Source organism: Anabrus simplex, chromosome 6 (genome assembly GCF_040414725.1).
Source record: "Anabrus simplex isolate iqAnaSimp1 chromosome 6, ASM4041472v1, whole genome shotgun sequence".
Taxonomy (NCBI): domain Eukaryota; kingdom Metazoa; phylum Arthropoda; class Insecta; order Orthoptera; family Tettigoniidae; genus Anabrus; species Anabrus simplex.
The window spans coordinates 207041265-207066762 of record NC_090270.1 but is presented as its reverse complement, the minus strand read 5'-3'; the positions used below and the strand labels follow the sequence as shown (position 1 = coordinate 207066762).

The following is a 25498-nucleotide window of genomic DNA, read 5'->3' as shown; positions in this document are numbered from 1 at the left end:
TAGCTCAATTTACTAGGTGTATGATTGTTTGGTGTCCTTATGCTATTCTTTTTTTTTTTGTGTTTGGAAGGGAGCCATTGTTTTGTTGAGGATTCTTGTGACTGTCCTGTATTTAACTACTGGCAATGTAGATGGTGGCTTGCAACCAGTTCTGCAATTGGGAAGAAAGGAAAGTGTATAACATCAATACGGAAAATGTGAATGATTGCTTGCAAAAGAGTAGCATTATGAAAATGTTTAAAGTTCGGAATGGGAAGACTTGGGTGAAAGTAGACGAGCTGCTGGTATGTTCCAAGCTGTCAGTGGAGAGTTAGCGTGGAATGACATTAGACGAATAAGTTTGAGTGGTGTTTTTAAAAGTGGGAAAGATCAAAATATGAAGATAAAGTTGGAATCCAAGAGGACAAATTGGGGCAAATATTTGTTTATAGGAAGGGGGGTTAGGGATTGGAATAATTTACCAAGGGAGATGTTCAATAAATTTTCATATTCTTTGCAATTATTAGGAAACGACTAGGTAAATAACAGATAGGAAATCTACCACTGGGGCAACTGCCCTAAATGCAGATCAGTGGTGATTGATTGCTTGCTTGCTTGCTCGATTGATTGATTGATTGATTGATTGATTGATTGATTGATTGATTCATTCATTCATTCATTCATTCATTCATTCATTCATTCATTCATTCATTCATTCATTCATTCATTCATTCATTCATAAAAGTTAGCCATGATGACAGGGACAGAGCAAGCACAAAGCTGAGGTAACTGTGGTCAGATATGGCCAGAAAGAACACAAACATGCATACAAAAAATTTTGTAGAAATGCTGGAGACTGTGGGAAGAATGTTAAGCATTCAGAACATCATTCAGCTTGCTCCCCTGCCATTCATAACACAAGGAAGATGTGCTAATTCATTTGCAGAGTGCTTGGGCACATACCACTTGTTTAATCATGTGCTCAATGTGTTTGTCAAATCTCCTGGCTTGTTTAATCACCAGACCCATGCCCATTGAGCATGTCTGGGTTTGACATTGTCTGGGCTAGGTTTCTTTTTTTTTTGCTACGGGCTTTACGTCGCACCGACACAGATAGGTCTTACGGTGACGATGGGATAGGAAGGGCCTAGGAGTTGTAAGGAAGCGGCCGTGGCCTTAATTAAGGTACAGCCTCAGCATTTGCCTGCTGTGAAAATGGGAAACCACGGAAAACCATCTTCAGGGCTGCCGACAGTGGGATTCGAACCGACGATCTCCCAGATGCAAGCTCACAGCCGCACGCCTCTATGCGCACGGCCAACTCGCCCTGTCTGGGCTAGTTTTAACTCTTCTGACAAACCATAAACCATAGGCTACCCAACTGCACCACCAGATGGAATATATGTGAAAATCCATTCCTTAAGATATTTGTCTCTTCATGATTGTTTCTGTGCAAGAATTGTGACCTTCATTGCTGCTAGAGAAAGGTATTACATGTTCAAAATATGATTGTCCAGGGTCTTCATTTATGCTTGGCAAGAACTTTCTCGCTCGACCTTGGCCGCCAGTGACGGTTCAGTTGCCGGCTACCACACGTGCGTATGTACGGCAGAATACGGTGCTCAAAATCATTATCATGCATTTTTCACCATGTTTACAGTTTATGCTCAAAATCATTATCATGCATTTATCATGCCTCTTTCTCACCATTTTTACATTTTATGCTGAAAATGTTCCCCATGCGCTGCCAAACATAATCGGCATCTCCTAATTAAGTTTTCGGTTACTCTACCAAGTTCCTCAGCATTGATAGATGCAATTGCAGCTCTTATATTGTCTTTAAGTTCATCTAGTGTGTGAGGGTTGTTCCCATAAACTACATTTTTTAACATTCCCCACAAATAAAAATTACATGCCGTTAAATCTGGGCTACGAGGGGGCCACAGATTTTTACTTATGATCCTCGTACCAAACACGCTTCAGTAACGAGATAACGACCTTTACGTCTATTTTTATTGTTTACTGAACCTGTACGTTTGAATCTCTTGGCCAGTTGTTTTATTGTCCGATTGATAGGAATGGGTCTCCCTGGAAATTTCGCTCAAAACTTTTGTCTTGTCCTAGTGCATGATTTTCTGCACTTAATGTAAGTATTGTGCAGATATACACATTCACGTAACGAATATTTCACATACATTACAGCATTATACACAATCACAATAAAACACTATGCAATACGACATACAGTACGCAGTAGCTTCATTGAACACCCTACTGTCTTAGAGCTCAGCTCTCAGCAACTGCAGGAAGTGCCGGAAACCGCGTGCGCCAGCGCCCTGTCATCGGCGGCCACCTTGCATGCTGGCAACAGGACGGCAATCAATTCTTGTCACGAATAATCGCCATCGATGAATTTTGGGCCAGGGCCTACGAACCAGAACTGAAACATCAGTCCGCGGAGTGGCGACATGCTGGATCGCCAAGGAGGCAAAAGGTCCATCAGAATACTTCCCCAGTCAAATTGATGGTGATCGTCGCGTATAACGTCAGGGGTGTCATTGTTTGCCACTTTGTTCCACATGGCAGAACAGTGACCGCACAGTACTACAGGGACTTCCTGGTGCAACAGGTACAACGTGGCGTTTGGGAGAAACGTCCGGATCTTGTGGACAGTGCAATAATCCTGCACGACAATGCAAAACTACATAAAGCAGAGTGTGGAGGGCAGTTACTGCGACGTTGGGGATGGGAAGAATTGGAGCACCCACCGTACTCTCCCCGACATTTTGCCCTGTGACTTTGATCTCATTCGAAAGATTAAGGAACCACTACATGGTAGGCGGTTTGCAACATGAGAGGACATTGCTAATGCTGTGCGCCAACAGGTGACCCGATTCACACATGGTGCGGCAAATGCTGAGGCAGATGGTATTCAGCGCCTCCCACATCGTTGGCAGCATGTGGTGTCAGTAGCAGGGGACTACTTTGAGGGTCTTTAGGCCCAGGTTTGTCATGTCAACTTCATTGTCCACACATGTAGTTAACACCTTGTCCTTTCGTCTGTATATGTCACATTTTCTAACTGGGCTGGTATCTTCAAGAAAAAAATAGTTGCCATGACTTTTGCCCCAACCCTCTTATATGAAATACTGAATATCTTTTGACATGTCCTGAAAATACTATTCAAGTGACCTTGTATGCAAGACTGTATATTATTGTAATGTACTTATAGTTAGACTAAAATTTTCAAACTTAAGGCAAGAGTACATTCTTTCTTCTGTTAGTGTACTTCATTGATATGAAATACACTTTTATGTTCCCTAGGTTGATCCAGTCCATGAAATCGTGAATCATTATTTAGGTGAAACAGAGGCCAGCAAAAGGAAAGTTCTTACAGCTAATGATGTCACACAGGATGAACGAGGCCTGAGAGAGCTTATCAAGGTATGTGTCGTTTTTTTTTTTTTAATTTGCTATATATTGTGGTAGAATGTTGCATTATAAAATGTTGTCAAAGAGTACTGTTTTAACCACAAAAGGTCAAAATAGGAAGTGTAGGCCTAATCCAAGACCTCAAAAATACCTTAGGCAAAAATCAGTCTGTACTGTCATGGAGAGAAAAAGGAATTAAATACAAACTGTAAAATAAATATATCAATATATCTTGCAGCAGTTTCTTTTGGCAAATCTGCTTTTTATGAGAGCAAATTTAAAAAAATTAAAATGTCAGCATAAGATTGTTTAAATATTTTTCTCCCAGAGATGACTCAAAACTATGGATGACTAGGTAAAATTTGATGTACTAAAGATTAATGTATAATTCAAAATTAATAGATGAAAGAACTAGAACATCTGGGTGTAACCTGAATGGGTAAAACTTAGATACCCAGTTTGGCAAGTGTAGGTTATAGATCCAACATGGTATAGCTGGAATGATATCACAGAGGTTAAACATGCAACATGGCACGGCTCGGGCAATCTCACAGCCTGCTAGACAAGGCTGCCAACTTAGGAAGCAGTGATAAGACCAATCTTATCTTCTCTTCTCTTCTCTTCTCTTCTCTTCTCTTCTCTTCTCTTCTCTTCTCTTCTCTTCTCTTCTCTTCTCTTCTCTTCTCTTCTCTTCTCTTCTCTTCCCTCCGCTTTACTCGATCTTTCCACCAATCTTCTTCTAGTACTTTACTGCTTTTGACACCTCTATTTGCAATACAGTCCAAAACAGAACTCCTCCATCTCATTGTAGGCCGTCTGCTAGACCTCCTTGCAGTCTCTGTATCCATGAATGTTCTCTTTAGTATTCTCTCTCCTGGCATTCTTATCATGTGTCCAGACCATTTTAGCTTTTCTATATCAATCTCATCTTGAAGTTTACACACTGCCACGCTTCTCCTTTATTTCCTCATTTTGTATTCTATCTCATCTTGTCTTCCCTTGTATGCTCCATAAGAACCTCATTTAAGCTGCTTGTATCTTACTTTGGTTATGCTTAGTCAATGCCCAGGCAGCTGAAGCATAGGTCAGTCATCATCATCATCTTCATTTCCCATTTCCAGCTTCCCAGGTCGGGTTGTGAATCAAGGACCTCGATCGCTGCCTGTCTCTTGACTACTCTTCTTCTTTTTTAAGTACATCTTCTAGTTTTCGTCCCCTCTTCTCTATACCCTCCCACACTTAATCTGTCCACCTCTTCCAGGGTCTTCCTCGTGGTCTCTTTCCTGTTAACTTCTCTGAAAAAGCTTTCTTTGGCCCTCTCTCTTCTCCCATTCTCATCATATGCCCATACCACTTTAGCTTTGATGCTTCTATCCTGTCTTGAAGTTTCAGTATTCCTATCCTTTTCCTTATCTCTTCATTTCTGATTCTATCCTTTCTGGTCTTGCCCTCAATACCTCTTAGGAATTTCATCTCCGCTGCCTGTATTCTGCTCTCCTCTTGTTTTGTTGTAGTCCATGATCTAGCTGCATAGGTTAATATGGGTTCATAATAGGTTGAATATAATTCTTTCTTACATTTCTTCGGGATATCTCGGTTCTACAAAATACTCTTTAAACTCTGGTAGAAGCTGTTTGCTTGTTGTATTCTTTTCCCAATTTTCTTGGTTATCCTTCCATCTTCTGTGATCACACTTCCCAAGTACTTGAAACTTTTTAACCACTTCCAGAATGTTACCATTCAGTTTTATCTTTCTTCTTCCTTCCTTACTTCCCCTTGTCATCACTATTGTTTTACTTTTCTCTGTGCTTACTTGCATCCCAAATTTTTCTATCACTGGGCAAGTTGGCTGTGCGGTTAGGGGCGCGCAGCTGTGACCTTGCATCCGGGAGATAGTGGGTTCGAACCCCACTGTCGGCAGCCCTGAAGATGGTTTTCCGTGGTTTCCGATTTTCACACCAGGCAAATGCTGGGGCTGTACCTTAATTAAGGCCACGGCCGCTTCCTTCCCATTACTAGGCCTTTCCTAGTCGCCATAAGACCTATCTGTATCGGTGTGACCTAAAGTAAATAGCAATTTTTCTATCTCTTGATTCCATACATATGCTTGTTTTTTAACTTCCATTTCATCCTCGCCCTACATCACTATATCATCTGCAAACAACATGGATTTTGTTGCCTGTCTTCCCAATCTCTGTTTAATGTTCTTATGAATTAGACAAGTCTGCCAGCTTAGGAAGCAGTGACAAGACCACTCTTCTTCATCCATTCCCTTTTCCAGATTCTCTCTGCGTAGGGTAGCATACCAAAGCCCTCCACCTTACTCGATTTTTCCACACTCCTCTTCTAGTACTTTACTGCTGTCGACTCCTCTAGGTCAGTGTAGGTTTATAATAGGATGAGTATAAAACCTTGCACTTCATTGGCACAACTCTATTCCATACAATGTCTCTTACACACTGGAAGAAATTTGCAGACTGCTGTATTCTTAAACCAATTTCTCCATCCAAATTTCCATCTTATGACATCATGCTGCCCAAATGTTTAAAATTTTTCACTACTTCAAGAGGTTCATTTCCTATTTTTATCACTCCCCTGGATTTTCTGTTACTTCTCGTCATGATCAAACTCGTGCTTTTTGCAGTACTAATCTTCATTCAAAAATATCTTATCTCCTCATTCCGTAAATCAACTTGTGTCTTGAACCTCCTTTTCATTATCTCTCCAAACTGCAATGTCATCAGCAAAGAGCATAGACTTTTCTTGCTCGCCCATCATCTTCTTGATATTATGTAGAATTCTATCCATGATGATAACGAAGAGTAAGGGAGACAATATACTTCCCTGTCTTAAGCCTGTCTCAACTCTGAACCATTCAGTTTGACCCACTTTGGTTCTAAGACAGCTTTCACAATTTTGATACAATGCTATTACCATTTGCACTGGTTCATTCCCAGTCTGTGCCTCTGACATTGTTTTCCATACCAGATTCTTTGGGACACTGTCATATGCCTTTTTAGTATCTAGAATCGTTACTTCCATGTCCTTTCCATATTCCCAATACCTTTCCATCATTTGACACAATGTAAATATTGGGTCAGATATGGATGTGCCACTTCTGAATCCATACTGGTGATCTCCTTCAAAAGATTCACTTGGGAGGGCTGTTACATCTACCAATATTTTCCTGTTACCTTTCTCTACCAAAATGTAATCAATCAGAGTTTTGATTTTGTTCTCCCAGCTATATCTTGTTATCTTCTGACTGTTTTTCTTTCGAAACCAATGTTACCAATGATCAGCTCATTTCTTCTACAAAAGTCTACCAAAATATCTCCAGTCTTGTTTCTCTTCCCATATCCAAATGGTCCTATAATCTCTTCATCTCCTTTTCTTTCCTGACCTACTAGGGCATTCATGGCTCCTATGATCATGGCCTTCCAGATATTCAAGGTATTCCTCTAGATCCGTATCTGTATATCCTTTTTGTGGAGCATACCCTTGAATTATATCTGTAACACCAGTTTCAAGTCTCAATCTGACCTTAATCAACCTTATGTTTTCCACCAATTCTAGGTATTCCTTTAGGTCTTTTCTAATTATGAGACCTACACCATTTTTGGCTTCTCTTCCTCCACTATAGTATAAGGTGTATCCTTAGTTTCCTCCCACCTTTTCCTTTCCATTTGGTCTCACTGATTCCCAGCAATGCTATATCTTTGTCAACCATAAAATCTACAATTTCTTCCACTTTCCCTGTTAGTGTCACTATAGTGATGTATTTGGTTACTGGTCGCCCATTTCTCACATTTCTCCCAGCATCACAAGAACAGCACGTTACTTGTGGGGAACGCCCTAGCATTTTGCTTGCCACTTGTGGGGAACGCCCTAGCATTTTCCGAGGCTTCAGTACACTTGTCATCATACAGGCTTTTATTACGATGGGTTTGCCACTCCCAGAGGCATTTTAGAGCTACTGCCAGCCGAAACTTGTAGGCCGCTCCTAACATGGAGAACAGACACCTTTTGTAGCCACTCCTCTGGAGTTCAGACGCTCCAGTTTCAGTTCAGTGACATTTCCACCACTGAGGACCCATCTCCCTTCTATAAAGACTCCTCCGCCCTTAGCCATTGGTCCTTATAGTGGGTCAGGCTATTTACCGCCGCCCAATACTCAGTGTTGAGACACTGGCTGTATGGTTTACTCCATTACCATAGCAGATTTAACTAACAAGACCACTATCTTTTAACAAAACAAGGCTAGTGAATAAAAGATAATCGCTATGAATTGGCTAGGTCTGGCGAGTGACAAGACTGTTGGGCTGGTTAGGTTAAGTCTGGCCAGTGACAAACCATTGGGCTGGAGATTGGTTCAGTTAGTGACAAGACCATTGGTTTGGGGACAAGCAAAGGGGGCCAGGGGGCATAAGCACCTAGGTTAGGGCCGTGAAGCAACTAACAGGCTTCTAGCCTCTCTTTCTTGTGCTAAAATGCATAAGTTCTGTCCTGCTAAACTGTTACAAATGAGACGAAGTGACAAAAAGTAACGTACTAGGATGATGGTTAATTTCTTTTGATCAATGTACAAAACACTGAATATCATGTGATCATGCCCACTTCATGCCATGGCTGTTTTAAATGCTGCTCTCTTTCTTTTACTGAATGTTGTAATGCTGTGGCCACACATCATGCAAGCTCTATCCGAGACAATACGAACATTGCCTTCCTTACAGCTGGCCATTAGGAACAATGAAAATGATGGCAATTTGTATTTTGAGGCTGCCTTGGTCTTAATTCTTCTATGTAAGTAAAAACACTGTTTAGTGTGGGCGGGTTGCTCCCAAACAAGCAAGATCCCAATTAGAGTATGGCTCCAGTGTATGGTGACCCTAACCAAGTTGATCACATAATAAACACAACTTCTGTAAAAAGAACTTCCTATCTCTAGTCTTTCAAGGTGTTCTGGTTTTTATGAACATAAGTGTATTTTTGATTTTATATTGTTCCTAAATTGTTTATGTATATTAAGAAAAGTAATGGACCGATTATACTGCCCTGTGCAATTCCCTTCCAGACTTTCTTTTCCTGTAATACATGACTTCCTACTTTGACTTTATGAACTCTTCTTATACAACGTTTAACCTTTATGTCCTTATGTGTGGTGTCCCCTGTGATAGTTAGGTCAATGTAATTAAGAGATTTATTTACTTCAGTTTCAAAGGTGAATTGAATATGGGGGTCTATAAAGTATAATCGGTCCAATATTATTGAACCCTTACCTATTTGTTGGTCAGTTATAACAAAGATGTCATCCACATATCTCATCCAAACAGGGATACCATAAATTATTAATGATTTTCGTGTTTTTGAGTTTGTCAATGTAGATGTCTGCAAAAATGCCAGAGATGGAAGGTCCTTCTGCTGGTAAATTGTATTGTTGAATGTGAAATAGTTGTTTTGTAAAACAAAATCCAAAATAGAGCTAAACTCATCTATCTCTTGTTTACTAGGGGAAATATGACTATTTACATTATTTTTTATTATTGCAACCATCTTGTCTATTGGAATGCTTGGGCACATGTCAAGGGAATGTAATGTTTAATGAGGTTTAATTTCTAAATCCTTTGCTAATTTACAAAATTCAATAGAATTACAAACTGCTGTCCTATTTGTGAAGACAAAATGCTTTTTAAGAAGAGATCGCACAAACTGTGATACTTTATATGTAGGGCTGTGTCTGAAGTTAATGATGTATTTTCTGTCAACACACATTGCCTACCTGGTCATTGCTTTGTTTTCCCATTTCCAATTCGCAGTTACATCCTTGACAGTTAACTTGGGCAACTTAAGAAGGGTAGAAATGGCCCTGATTGCTTACTTACTGATATAGCAACCCATAACCATTCCATTTTCAAAATCACTAAGCTCCCTTGCTCCACACATTCTCCAGGTATATCTTAGTACTGAACACTGATTCCTTAGCCAGTTGTAGTAATATCTAGATTCTAGTCAATGTGTACAGAGGGGGGGGTCCAAATCCTTCTGTCATATATTGCGTGCATGTATGTTTGTATGTTTTGTAAATCTATTTATGCTATTGATTGTTAAGTAATAGTTACCGCAAAGTTTCCTTTTTGTTTCAAGGCTGGTTGTTATCGAGCTGCTGTGAATCTCACTGGCAGATTGCTCACCATTTATGGCCAAGGAGCTGGAAGGGCAGGACATCCCAGCAAACATACTGTCCACTCTATTCAGGTTGAGTTTCTTATAGATAGTTAATTATTGTTCTGAAATACAAACATTTATCATGATGTGATGAAGAAACAAATGACAAATTGTCATTTTTAACAGGTATTTTATAGTTTTCTACTTGTTATATTCATTTATTAAAAAATATTATTATTTCTGGATTCAAGCCACTTACATATATTAACAAATTTTTAACAAAAAGCCGAGCTTTCCGCCTAGTTTCAGTGGCTTTCAGCAGGGCAGAACATTTGAAGGACTGTTGCTGACAGTCTGCATAGAAGTGCTTCAGTGAATCTGGAAGTCTGGTGAGCGAATAACAACCGCATTATTCACGGCCCCCTACTGACTGGACTCAGGGATCACTGTGCTGTGCTGCAGTGGTCAGGAGGGAAGTTACTGACTCACTGCCCTCTGTCGACAGTCTCCATGGAGAACTGTACTCCAGAAATACATATAGAACACTATCAGAAAAAAGTCCAAAGAAAAGCAGCTCGATTTGTTCTGGGTGATTTCCGACAAAATAGTACCGTTACAAAAATGTTGCAAAGTTTGGGCTGGGAAGACTTGGGAGAAAACAGATGAGCTGATTGATTAAGTGGTATGTTCCGAACTGTCAGTGGAGAGATGGCGTGGGAGGACATCAGTAGACGAATAAGTTTGAGTGGTGTCTTTAAAAGTAGGAAAGATCACAGTATGAAGATAAGGTGGGAATTCAAGAGGACAAATTGGGGCAAATATTCATTTATAGGAAGGGGAGTCAGGGATTGGAATAACTTACCAAGGGAGATGTTCATTAATTTTCCAATTTCTTTGCGATCATTTAAGAAAAGGCTAGGAAAACAAAAGATGGGGGATCTGCCACCTGGGCGACTGCCCTAAATGCAGATCAGTAGTGATTGATTGATTGAACAGGCACAGTGCGACGCACTCCAGAAATAATCTAAATGTTAAAAGACTGTACTAAAAACAGCTTTGGCAAATCTGTCCGTCCATTCTACTGGATCAATTTACTTCATTATTGTTTCTCTGGAATTAGCTGCCAGTAAATCATGAGTAGGGCCCAGATTTTTAAAACTGCATATGTGCTTATGCAAATGCAGATTTTGAACATTAGTGCATATAAAGATATATTTTTGTCTTATGTGTGATCGATTACTTAAGATTTCTGAACAAAATGAAAAATCTAATGAACTCTATATGTTGTACATCCCGTGGTAACACAAGAAGCCTTTCCTGATCAAGGAAAGTGCTTTCAGTGTTGTAGTACAAGCAGGTAGAGGGTTAATGACCCTTTTCACAGCAGCTATTTCCTTCCTTCTGGCATTCCTTTCTCTTTACAGTAGCCTCCCAAGGTTTGAGGGTATGAGGGAGGAGTTGGAGAGTTCGAGGAAGATAATTAGGATTCTCACAGAAAGCAGGAAGGAAGATAGGCCTCCCTCAAACAATGTACAAGTTACAGTAGATGTACAAGAGGGAGGGGAAGGAAAGGGGGGACTTGTAGAAGACAGGTGGTCTAATGTTCTAAGGGGAAGGAGATTACAGGCTAAGGACCCTATTCAGGATCAGAATTCAGGACAGGTGTCTGTGCGAAATTGGTACAAGTCACTCCAGGTAGAACAACTGAGGGAAGATGAGGAACAGGGAACTGTTGCTGTGATGTGTGGAAGTAGGAGGAAGGGAAAAGGTAGAAAAGGGAAATGTAGAGTGGAGGATAGGAAAAGACAGGTGGAACAGGGTCACAGGAAGGAGAAAAGGGAGGAGGAAGTAGCTTCTGCAGCTATCAGGAAAGATAGGGCTGACCAGGAGGAGAGGGCATCAAATGAGGTAGGTAGGGTTGAGGCTCTGGTCATGGGGGATTCCATTGTTAGACATGTGGGGAAAGTGTGTGGAGGAAAGGGAACCAGGAATTAGGTTGAGGCAGATGTTGAGGAAAGTAGAAGAGAGGGAGGAGGGGAAGCAGAAGGTGGTAGTGTTTCACGTTGGTACCAACAACGTAAGGCAAGCTGATATAAGTACCAACATAGTTGGAGATGTGTGGGATCTGGTAAATGCAGCACGGGTGAGGTTTAAGGAAGTGGAGATTGTTATCAGTGGAATACTGTGTAGGAGGGATACTGACTGGAGGGTGATGGGGGATTTAAATGAGACTATGGAGTGTGTCTGTGGGAAACTGGGAGTGAAATTTCTAGATCCTAACGGGTGGGTAGGAGATAGGGATCTGCACTCAGATGGCCTTTACTTAAACTGCAGTGGTACATATAAGTTAGGAAATTTGTTTGGAAGGGTTATAGGGAGGTACATTCAGGGAAACGGGGTGGCCTAGGGAGTGGTGATACGGGAACAGGGAACTGGAAATCAAGTAGAGATGACATAAAAATGTTAGTGTTGAACTGTAGAAGTATTGTAAAGAAAGGAATAGAATTGACCTCTTAACATACCAATTATTTACAAAATTGTGATCTTTTTTACCTAATTTTTTTATTGTTAAAATGGGGTATTTATTGAAAACTAATGACAGTGATAACAATGAAAATACATTTTTCGAACTTAACAATGAAATATAAGCCACCGAAAAGTTCCTGTTTTAAAATCCCGAGTATACTCGTGATATTTTTTATGGGTTCTAAAACAAATAACTCAGCACTAAACAGATGGCAAGTAATACAACATGACACTCAATATACTGTTCATATGCTTGTGGCTGTGTGAAATGCCCTAAAACAAGGATCAACACACAATGCTATATCGCACTCCTTACACATGTACCTGGATTCCCTCCGTGCCTCCTTCCCTCTAGTATCGCGCACACTGCTACACATCCTACACATCCTTGTTGGGTTTTGCTGCTTATCCGTCGGAGGAATCACCGAAGGAAAATGGCGGCCAATAAGTTGCATTGGGGTTGCTTTTGTTGAAGGACGACCTGCTGCTTTCGGAGAAAATTCCTTTCTATGATGTTGTGCAATCATTTCCTCAATGACAGACACACGAAAGTCAAGAGCATTCGTCCTTCCTCCATGTTTTTTGAAGAGGACAAAAGCATTCCATACTGCTAGTTCCAAGAGGTGAAAAAATATCTTCTTATAAAACTGTTTTCCTCTCTTCCGTGGCAGAGGGCTAGTATCAGTGTGTTGATCTACTTTATCAACAGCCCCCATTGTTTCGTTATACGCGAACACAAATTTAGGTTTCACAACTTCCTTTTTCCGTCCTCTGTGTCTTTCCATTTCTGCATTATGGATGGTAGATAGGATGCAGACATCTCTCTTGTCTTTCCATTTTATTGCAGTCAGTTTACCTCCCTGGAATGCTGCAATCTCGTCCTTCTTGAGTTTCGTGCTCCGGAAATTTGGAGGCATATCTGCTCTATTGGGGCGCACAGTGCCTAACATATCTGTGCGATTGGTAATCAGAATGTTGGCCATTTGGAGAGAACTGTAATAGTTATCAACAGTTAGACAGTACCCCTTATTCAGCAGGGCTTTCGTCAGTCATAACTTATGATGACATGGGTAGATGTTTGTAGTCATCATCAAATTTAGAGCCCTTGCCCGTGTATATGATCAGGGACCAAACATAACCTGTAGCTGACTCACACAGCATGAATGTTTTGATACCAAATTTGGCTCTCTTGAGAGGCAGATATTGGACCCAGCCCAGTCGTCCTTTATACAGCAGCAAGCTTTCGTCAGTTGTCACATCCCTTTCCGGGTTACACACAGTTCCAAATTTAATAGACATGTGATTCAGGATAGGCCATATTTTGTTTAGTTTAGGTTGTGCATGATTTTCTGCAACATATGTACTATTGTCTGAAAAATGTAGTTACCTCTTCAAGTTAAGAAATCTTTGAAAAGGAAGAAGTTACATGTAATAAATATCATTTTTGGTCTGTATTGATGATATTTGATTGAAATAAAACAGTAAGTTATTTATTAGACCACCTAATCAATACAAAGTCTAGTCTTGGATGATTTACATAAATTTGTTAACTAATAGTGGTACATGTTTCGCCTTCCCTGAAGGCTGTAGGATGTTAACAGGTTTGTTTTTTTCACCTATTCAATACATATTTTATAAATTAGGAATTTATTGTAGATTCCACTTGAGACATGTTTCGCCCTTCATTGAGGGCATCATCAGTCAAAATATCACCTCAAGGTAAAAAAATCAGGTAACTGGTTAGTAGTAGACATGTACAAATTATTACATATTATTAACAACATATAAAAATTAAGTATGGGAAAAAATTTGCACAAAAGTGATGGTTGAACATGTAGGTTTAGATGAAAAGTCAGCACCAATGCCTAAAAATAACAAAGTAGAGTTCTGCAGTGGTGCTCTGGAGAAACAGTTGACGCAATCATATGAAAATAAAAAGTTTAAAAAATATTTACAATAAAACAATTAAGGGAGAAAAGGTGTAGTGTTTGGCATCAATGTTAGTAACCAAAAATTGATGTCAAAGGTTGGTAACTATACAGTATTTACATAGTTCAATTGAACAGTTGAGATAAAGTTTTTTAAAAATATTTACATTTAACATTCAGCGTAAATGTTTGTAATAAAAACTAATGTTAATGATTGGATAACAATGATTTTTATCACTTGCAACTTCCCTGAAGGCATCATCAGCCATAGTCTTAACCTTAAATTAAAAATAAGCGTCTAAATAACATGTAATAATGAAATGAATTTTAAAATCTTGAGGAGATTTGAAGTAAAATAATATTAAAAATAACAATGATGGTTTAAAAAATACAATGTGATGAGATATAATCGTGGAAGTATTAACAAAATTAACATTAGAAGGCTGCTAAAATAAGTGCAATGGATAAAACAACAGATTGTTATACAACAAGTAGTAAGATTGCATAAAAATAAAGTTGCTAGTCTGGCAGTTATAATTAGACGATGGCGAAAAATCGTATATAATCAAAGTAAAGAAGAGAGAATAAAAGTCAAAGGTTGGTCGAGAGATCCGAAGTTAATCATAATCTTGAAGATAAAAGACGAAAGTCAGAGGCATATGGTGAAGTTGTAGAACACGTTGAGGATATGAAGTTGACGAACAGTTTCAAATAGGATCTCTATGGACCATCTCAATATTTGAAGTAATGCTCAAATGTTGCAAGTTGTGAGTTTGTAGATATTCTAGTTGAAAAGGCATATAATAGTGGAATCTGTAAAAGGAAGCAAGAAACGTAGAGTTAATTGTGTGAAAAGATATTTGAAAATATTGAAGTAGAATCGTGTGCACTTACCATTTGACGGTGACAAAGATAGCTTGTAACGTTATGAGTTAGAAGTATTTGCAACAGTAGACTTCTTGCTACGTGTGTTATAGCTGAAGGTTTGTGTTGGAGGGGGATCTGTTTGCGTTGACATAACTATTGGCTTGTTTGTAGTATTTGGAGGGGGGCTGCTATTGGTGGGAGGGAAGGAAGAGAGTGTATTACTGCACGTGTTGTATCGGTGTAAGGCCATTGGAGGGAGCGATATTACGGTGGGTGTGGCTATGGGTTTATTGGTTGTATTTGAATTAGAGGTACTAGCGGTGGGGGAAAGGGAGGGTAGTATATTAGCTGTAGAGGAGGTGGGAACGCTAACCAAGAATTAAATCTATTAGATAAAGGCATCAAACATAATTGGCCTAATCACAAAAAAGCAGAAGACATCATCACTACCATCGCTGAAACCGAAACTAATATCGATAAACAAATCCCGATTGATAAACAGAATGATGTACGTTATGAAGTAAAAAAGAAACTCCCAACTTTGATTAATGAGATAACATCTAATAATAACCACAACGTCTCGAAACAAATTCTAAACCTGAAATCCAAAATCCATAACAACAACGTAGTAATTACAAAAGCAGATAAGGGCAACACCATTGTAATAATGAACACACAAGATTACATCAATAAAACTGAAACTTTTTTTCAGACAATACCTATACCTTAATTAACAAAGATCCAACAAACAAAATACAGCGTAACTTAAGAACCTTCTTAAAAATTCTAACTTCATTTTAAATGATCAAGATTATCAGAAATTAACTGTAATGAACCCAAAATTACCTACAGTCAGATCACTGCCCAAAATTCATAAAAAGGATGTCCCCATTCAGCCTATAATTAATAGTATAAATAGTCCTACCTATAAAACTTCTCAATTCCTACACAAATTCCTGAAAAAACATTTCAAATTTCACAACTCCAACCCCTTAAAGAACTCGATCGAACTTTGTAATTCCCTAAATAAGTTCAGTCTACAACCAAACCACGTTTTATGTTCTTTTGACATCACCAACATGTATACTAATATCCCTATCGACAATACTATTAACATCATAAAAAAACAATCTGTTGAAACATAGCACATTGAGTAAAATCGAAATTGATGAATGGTTAAAAATACTTAATTTCGCTTTAGACAACACAACTATTTTACCTTCAATAAGAAAATTTACAAACAAGAAGGTCTAGCGATGGGAGACCCGTTATCTGGAATACTAGCCGATATATACTTAGATAATCTCAAGCATAGGAAAATTATTAATAAAATCAGCGGACTCTGTCTTTGGCATCGCTATGTTGACGATATCATAGCTAGCATTGATAAACAAATCAACAACACCAATAACATACTATTATTTCTCAACAACTTAGATAATAATATTAAATTCACTAAAGAAGATGAGTTCAATAACTCTTTGAACTTCTTAGACATCAAAATCACACGAGCATTGAACAAATTCGACTTCCAAATATACAGAAAACCCACCTTTTCTCCAACAACCATAAAAAATGATTCTTTACATCCCATCTCACATAAAAAAGCCACTTATCACAGTTTAATATATAGAGCATTAAAGATCCCTATGTCCTGTATTAATTTAAAGAAGGAATTACTATTCATTAAGGAAATAGCTAAATTCAATGGATTTAACACGAGTATGATTGATAAAATCATTAATAAAACCAAACTGAAACTAGCTACAAATTTAACTCCATTGAAACCCGTCAAACCAAAATACGCTAAATTCACGTTCACTAACCATAGTATTTATCCGATAACCAATTCAGTAATGAAGCACGAAATAAAAATAGCCTACACAACAAAAAACACTAATCGTAATTTATTCTTTAATCACAACTCTATTAACATCACAAACAATAGTTACTCTGGATCAGGAATATACAGATTGAAATGCTCTACATGTAATTTTTATGTTGGCCAAACTGGCCGCAGCTTCTCCACCAGATACGCCGAGCATTACAATGCCCAAAGACACAACAAATTCTCCTCAATGGCCAACCACATGAGGGACACAGGGCATAAATTCACCACAATAGAACAAGACCTCCATATCCTAAAAAGAGTCGATAAAAGTAAACTCATGCCAGAATATGAAAACTTATTTATTTTCCTCGACCAACATTTTAACAAAGATAAGAACCTAAATGACACTTGATACAAAAAGCCCCTTGTATGAACAGATCCTTATTTTATTACGAGAATCAACTCCCCTAACCAGCATATTCTTAAAAATCTTCAACCTCACGTCAGTTAGCGTTCCCACCTCCTCTACAGCTAATATACCCCCCTCCCTTCCCCCCACCCCCCGCTAGTACCACTAATTCAAATACAACCAATAAACCCATAGCCACACCCATCGTAACATCGCTCCCTCCAATGGCCTTACGCCGATACAACACGCGCAGTAATACACTCTCTTCCTTCCCTCCCACCAATAGCAGCCCCCCTCCAAATACTACAAACAAGCCAATAGTTACGTCAACGCAAACAGATCCCCCTCCAACACAAACCTTCAGCTATAACACACGTAGCAAGAAGTCTACTGTTGCAAATACTTCTAACTCATAACATTACAAGCTATCTTTGTCACCGTCAAATGGTAAGTGCACACGATTCTACTTCAATATTTTCAAATATCTTTTCACACAATTAACTCTACGTTTCTTGCTTCCTTTTACAGATTCCACTATTATATGCCTTTTCGACTAGAATATCTACAAACTCACAACTTGCAACATTTGAGCATTACTTCAAATTTTGAGATGGTCCATAGAGATCCTATTTGAAACTGTTCGTCAACTTCATATCCTCAACGTGTTCTACAACTTCACCATATGCCTCTGACTTTCGTCTTTTATCTTCAAGATTATGATTAACTTCGGATCTCTCGACCAACCTTTGACTTTTATTCTTTCTTCTTTACTTTGATTATATACGATTTTTCGTCATCGTCTAATTATAACTGCCAGACTATCAACTTTATTTTTATGCAATCTTACTACTTGTTGTATAACAATCTGTTGTTTTATCCATTGCACTTCTTTTAGCAGCCTTCTAATGTTAATTTTGTTAATACTTCCACTATTATATCTCAACACATTGTATTTTTTAAACCATCATTGTTATTTTTAATGTTATTTTACTTCAAATCTCCTCAAGATTTTAAAATTCATTTCATTATTACATGTTATTTAGACGCTTATTTTTAATTTAAGGTTAAGGCTATGGCTGATGATGCCTTCAGGGAAGGCGAAACATGTACCACTATTAGTTAACAAATTTATGTAAATCATCCAAGACTAGACTTTGTATTGATTAGGTGGTCTAATAAATAACTTACTGTTATTATTTCAAGGAAGAAGTTGACGAAATATGGGTGTAGCTAATATAGGAGCCTTGGACCAGTACATTTGATATGTAGGTTTCTTTACAATGCTTTTCAGTATTGTCAGCGCAATAAAAATATACATTTCATCAATTGTTGTGTCCTTCCATTCCAGAGCATTAGTCTGTCTTGCATATCTGTTAGTCTCGATCACCAAAATATCTATAAAATCATCGTCAATGAACTGACTGATATAGTGCATAACATCCTCACAACACGGCTGGAAATGTATTTCAGGATTAGCCTTGAAAGGAAAACCGGTGGGGCAGGTGGTAGTGTTTCGGAAGTATCAATTTCACACCACTGTCTGGCACTTGCAATATCACAATCAGATGAACTAGAACTACCAATTTCTTCTTCTGAACTGTCCTCAAAAACTTCTTCAGAACTATCAGACTCACTAAACTCAAAGTCAAACTCTTCTTCACTCTCCATTTTCACCTAACAGACAAAGTACACTTAGATAGCAACAAATACGGGAAAGCCGCGAAAACGAACTGCCTGAGTGACCGACATCCACTAGTGTTGAGTCAGAGACATCTGTTGGCAAAAATAGGACCCTAAAGAAATAATTTCATAAACATCTGGCGGAAATATTGAGAAACAACAAGAAACAAGTATATTCAGGCTTTTAAATTAGGTACGGATCAATGAGCGATATTCCCGAGTATACTCGGGATTTTATTTTATATAACTCGGGGTTTCATGTTAAGAGGTTAAGTAATTTAATAGATATATATACTTACCAGATATTGTACCGTTTTCATCGTCCTGATAAGGAAATAAATGATGTCATACGGCGTTGAAATTTGCCATGCACGGTAATGAGATCACGGAGATTATGTAATTGAGCCGTACATCTAAAAAGAACGAATGTATTAAGTTAAATAGGCCGTGATTTCATAATATATAATACGGACGGGTTTCATGTTAAGAGGTTAAGTAATTTAATAGATATATATACTTACCAGATATTGTACCGTTTTCATCGTCCTGATAAGGAAATAAATGATGTCATACGGCGTTGAAATTTGCCATGCACGGTAATGAGATCACGGAGATTATGTAATTGAGCCGTACATCTAAAAAGAACGAATGTATTAAGTTAAATAGGCCGTGATTTCATAATATATAATACGGACGCATAAAATCAAGGAGGCCATGAATGTGACGGCAAAGATGTTCATTTGGCGAATCAAGTATGCCTAGGTCATGAAATTAGACATAAAGATATAAAGGATCCATGCGGCCGTGATAAAAATAGTAGAAAGTTTTTAAAATTGTTAAAAAAAGTGAGTGAACAATAAAAAAATTTTACGCAAGACTTCGAAGCACGTTCATCCACGAAGAAAATAGTGCTCGCGGGAAGAAGAAGGGAGATATATAAAAGAGCAAGAGCTAAAGATCCAGCACATTGAAGAATTTTTAAAGTTACGCCGATATCTGACCTAATATCGAGGCGGAAAAGCAGAAGAAATTAAATAATATTTGGACAGTAGTCGGAATACAAACTGAAGGTCGTCGCGAAATACCAAAACAAATTAGACTTCTCGTATGCTGATTGTCTGAATGAAAAATTAAGAGCTAATTCGATAGTTTACTTGTTAAAGTCTGTTACGAGAAATTGACATTGAATTTCTGCTATAATAACCTGATACAAAACTATAATCTAGCTTCTTTGTAGTACATTTTGAAGACTATGGTCATGACATTAATTACGATGCTGGAAATGTTTCTTTCACATATGACTAACGGCTACAACATGAGAAGCTAAATCGGAGATGGGGCCGACTTTCCGACGTAGACCGCCCAGCTGTTCCTGCTAGCCCGAGTCTTGAGACTACCGCCTGATGATGACATATCGGATGTTGGAGACTATCTATGCAGCCCTAAGATGACAACATCGGAGCCTAACCCAGTCATCTAACATCGGCAGTCTCAAGTTAAGTTCCAAAGAATTATTTTATAATCTTGAAATTTATGAGTCGTAGACGTAGTATATAAATATTTGCAGTAAACATTGGTATGTAGCTTGTTATGAAGTTCTTCGTGATGAAATCTCAATCGATACTATCTTTGCAATGAGGTTATCCTAGTTGATTTATCATTATGGGAGTAGGTATTCTTCGAGTGTATATAATCAATGTCATGATATAGGAATGCTTAAAGTTAAACAAGGAGAGATTTCAAATTATGTTTTCAACCATTATGGAAATGAAACGACGTACACAATGTGATATATTCCAGACGTAACGTTTTAAAGAAGATAATTAATTGCTGAGTTGTTTAGACTTGGTTACTATTACGACGCGACTACATGTGAGTAAATATTAACTTATTTTGTTTATACATGCGTTTCCTTTACAGAATAACGTGATCATGTGTATTGCAAGTGAAACTTAACCCAGAAATGCACCGCTGTAGTATATTAACGATATGTTAAGATGATTTGCCGCCTAGATGGAAATGATTTATGTTTATGTAGGAAAGTAAGGATTTGAGCGACTTGTTGATGTGGTTATACGTATAATTATTCGTTGAGATATATTTATGGTAATGAATGATGCGGTATTATAATATTTAATATTGGTATATGGAGAGATAAATATACTTATGAATTTTTGGTAGTAAATACGATGTGTTACTAACCAATAATGTTATTTAACGTATGCGGCATGACTTTAAAGTAGTAATGCAAGATATATTGGGTTAATGATACATGTATACAATGAAATACGTCGCAGAATTCGTATGTTGGTTACCGTAAATTGTCTTCAGATTAAATCTCCGAAATAAGGAATAAATAAGGGTAAACTTGTTGTCTTCATGGAGAATATGTCAATGTTGTAATGAATGTTATTTGATGTTTGGTCTCGAGGATATATTTTAATGGATAAAGCGACTTAATAATTTGAATCTCTACCACAATTAAATAAATAATGTTACTAAATACATTCCTACGAATTTTATGGTACTTGATTGGACATAGTTGCAACCATAAATCATGATAGGTATAATTTCTGATAGAACTACGATAATAACTGATCATTATACGATACCTACATTTAATTTTAGGATGTAATATGATTATTTTTACCAAATGACATGGTCAAACTGACCAATATTTTTCTTTTAATGATCGATATATGTTCAAAATAGCCATTTTGAGCTAATATATACTTGGAACTTACTTGCAACTGCTGACGTTACAATTTTGGAAGATATGCCTTTGTTTAGTGACAAAATATGAATTCAATATCAACGAAAATAAGCAATTTAAAAAAAAAAAACAAGAGCCGAGGGACTCTAATTAAGCATATTTATCATGCATTTTTGTAAGGCTTAGGTTTTTTTAAAAACCAATATTAATTTATCTGCTTACCAATTGATTGTCGTTATTAATATGAGATACTTAATTTCAAAGAATATTTGACTACATCCTCATCAAATATGACTGATACATACGATTTATGTGATTATGAGAATTTTTCTTTGTTTTTATGATGCGGATAACAAGTAATTAGCAAGAGGATTAATTGAATCAGATCGTAGATAGTTTAGGTTTATATTTTTCAACAGAAAGAAGAGAAAGGTGATTGATGTAAATGACTGTTATTATATTTTCTTTTATGATTCTAGAATCATGAATAAAAGTGTAGATTTATACAATTTAGAGGTTATTATTGAAAATAGGCTGATATAATTATGGTAGATAAGATGATTTCGAATTAATTAAAAAAAATTTTTTTTTTCTTTCTCGAATGAATGGACATGGACAACTTAACATCGATTCCGACGGATGGAGGGTATCGCTGGTAATTTATTAAAAGGAAATGCGGTTTCCCAGTTGACCTCACGTAAAAAATACTATTCACAGATGCATTTTAATTATCCCTGAGAGGTGTCGCGTGGCAATTTTGATGACAGATGTGACATGTGAAATGGAGATTGCGGCGTTGATTAATTCTTTTTTAATGGCGCGGTCACTGATTTATTCATTGATTGATAGAAGCAAGCATAGCTACCGACACTAAGCATCGTTTTCATAAATGCATTGATCCATTCTACTGATCCGAAGAGATGATAGTCGGAGGAGGGGAAAATAGCCGGAGCATTTGATAGGTCGCCCATGATGGTGCAAGAAAATTATTCCCCGCAGGATGGTGCAATATTGTAATAGGAGTTGAATCATAGCTGAGAAATGATATAATGGATGCAGAAATTTTCTCACGTAACTGGAGTGTGTATCGTAGATTTAGGATAGGAATGGTGGGAGGGGGAGTATTCATTCTGGTGAAAGAAGAATTTGTAAGCTACAAAAAAGTTAAAGATGAAAAACATGAAATTTTAGGTGTATGGCTCATTTCTAAAGATAATAGGCAACTTGATATCTTTGGAGTGTACAGACCAGGAATGGGTAGTGGTGACACAGATTCAGAATTATTTGATAAGATAATCAGCTATGTGGGAAACAACATGGAAAGGAATGTGATTGTTAGCGGGAGATCTGAATTTACCAGGTGTCAATTGGGAAGGAAATGCAAACGACAGGAAGCATGACCAACAAATGGCAAATAAGTTAATATGGGAAGGACAGCTGATTCAGAAAGTGATGGAACCAACCAGAGGGAAAAATATCCTGGATGTGGTGCTGGTAAAACCAGATGAGCTCTATAGAGAAACCGAAGTAATAGATGGTATTAGTGATCATGAAGCTGTTTTTGTCGTAGTTAAAAATAAATGTGATAGGAAGGAAGGTCTTAAAAGTAGGACTATTAGGCAGTACCATATGGCTGATAAAGCAGGCATGAGGCAATTTCTAAATAGTAACTATGACCGGTGGATAACGGTAAATAAAAATGTAAACAGACTCTTCGATGGGTTTAAAGCAATTGTTGAGGAATGTGAAAACAGGTTTGTACCTTTAAAGGTGGTAAGGAATGGTAAAGACCCACCTTATTACAGTAGAGAAATAGAGAGATTAAGAAGGAGGTGCAGATTGGAAAGAAATAGAGTTAGAAATGGCTGTGGAAGTAAGGAGAAATTGAAGGAACTTAGCAGGAAATTGAATCTAGCAAAGACGGCAGCTAAGGATAACATGATGGCAAGCATAATTGGCAGTCATACAAATTTTAGTGAAAAATGGAAGGGTATGTATAGGTATTTTAAGATAGAAACAGGTTCCAAGAAAGACATTCCAGGAATAATTAATGAACAGGTGGAGTGTGTATGTGAGGATCTTCAAAAGGCAGAAGTATTCAGTCAGCAGTATGTAAAGATTGTTGGTTACAAGGATAATGTCCAGATAGAGGAGGAGACTAATGCTAAAGAAGTATTAAAATTTACATATGATAACAATGACATTTACAATAAGATACATCATCATCATCATCATCATCATCATCATCAGTGTTCTGCCATACGCCAGTTCTTTACATGGCAGCTCTCCACGCAATCCTGTCTCTTGCCACCCTCTTTGTTTCCTCATACTTGTATTCTATCCTGATACTGTCCAGCATCTGTTATCTTCTCCGTCCTCTTTGTGTTTTTCCATTTACCGTTTTTTCTATAGCATCTATAAGCAAGCAATCTCTCCTCATCCAATAACCAATCCAATTGTGCTTTCTCTTCTTGATTACTTTTAATATATTTTTCTCTTCCCCAACTCTTCTCAAGACTTCTACATACTTTACTTTTTCTATCCATTGTATACTTTCCATTCTCCTCCAAATCCACATCTCAAATGCTTCCAGTCTTCTTTCGTCTTCTTTTCTCAATGTCCAAGTCTCAGCTCCATACAGTGCCACGCTCCATACAAAGCACTTCACGAATCGCTTCCTCAAGTCTCTATCCTTGCCCCGACAAAAAAGTCTGCTCTTCTTATTAAATTCTTCCTTCGCAATCCCAATACGAGTTTTCACCTCTCGACTGCACCTCATATCCTCTGTTATTACACTTCCCAAGTATTTGAAAGCATCCACCTGTTCTATTATTTCCTGCCCTAACTTTATAGTTGTCTTCACTTTTCTTGTGCTTATCACCATACATTTTGTCTTTTTCTTATTAATCCCCATTCCAAATTCTTCACAGACAGCATTTAGATCTGTTAGCATCGGCATCATAGTTCATTCACTCTCTGCCATTATGACCGTGTCATCAGCAAATCTAATACATTCTATTATCCTACCACCAACTTTCACTCCTCTTTTTCCATTCATGCATTTCTGGATAATCTCTTCCAAATACATTTTAAAAAGTATGGGGGGAGAGACAGCAGCCTTGTCTTACTCCCCTTCTAATTGCAGTTTCCTCTGTCATCTCATTCCCTATCTGCACTCTAATCTTCTGCTGTAGGTACAGATTCTTGATCAGCCTTGTCTCCTTCCAGTCTACTCCGTTCCTGCTTAGAATGTCCATTAACTTTTTCCACTGTACTCTGTCAAAAGCTTTTTCCAGGTTAATGAACACAGCATATATTTCTCTTTCTCTTTCAATGTATCTCTCTCCTAATGTTCTTAATAGTCCAATTGCATCCCTTGTTCCTTTACCTCTCATGAAGCCATACTGTTCCTCAGAGATACAGTTGTCTAACCTTCTATGAAGTCTTCTGTTCAGTACTCTCTGTAATACTTTGGCTGCATGTGTGATCAGACTGATGGTTCTAAAATCTTCACATTTCTTTGAATTCTTTTTCTTTTCAGTCGGTACCATTACTACTGAAAGAAAATTAAGATACAAAAGTTGAAAACTAGAAAAGTGGCTGGAATTGATAAGATATCTGGAAATATACTAAAGACAATGTGTTCGGATATAGTTCCATATCTGAAGTACTTATTTGTTTATTGTTTGGTTGAAGGAGCTATACCAAATGAATGGAGAGTTGCTATAGTAGCCCCTGTGTATAAAGGCAAGGTGATAGACATAGAGCCGAAAATTACAGGCCAGTAAGTTTGACATGCTTTGCATGTAGGCTTTGGGAAGGCATTCGCTCTGATTATATTAGACATGTTTGCAAAGTTAATAACTGGTTCGATAGAAGGCATTTCGGTTTTAGGGAAGGTTATTCCACTGAAGCTCAACTTATAGGATTCCAGAAAGATATAGCAGATATCTTGGATTCAGGAGGTC

At 37.8% G+C, this 25498-nt stretch overlaps 1 protein-coding gene across 2 annotated transcripts in view; it reads left to right on the top strand.

Annotated features, from left to right (window-relative positions):
- Nucleotides 1-25498, top strand: part of LOC136876322 (trafficking protein particle complex subunit 12) — a 108322-nt gene that overhangs the window by 5864 nt on the left and 76960 nt on the right. For both annotated transcript variants that reach the window (XM_067150171.2, XM_067150172.2), the window contains exons 3-4: nucleotides 3304-3423; nucleotides 9556-9666. In XM_067150171.2, the coding sequence (XP_067006272.1) occupies nucleotides 3304-3423; nucleotides 9556-9666 (231 nt within the window). The remainder of the gene's footprint in view (nucleotides 1-3303; nucleotides 3424-9555; nucleotides 9667-25498) is intronic.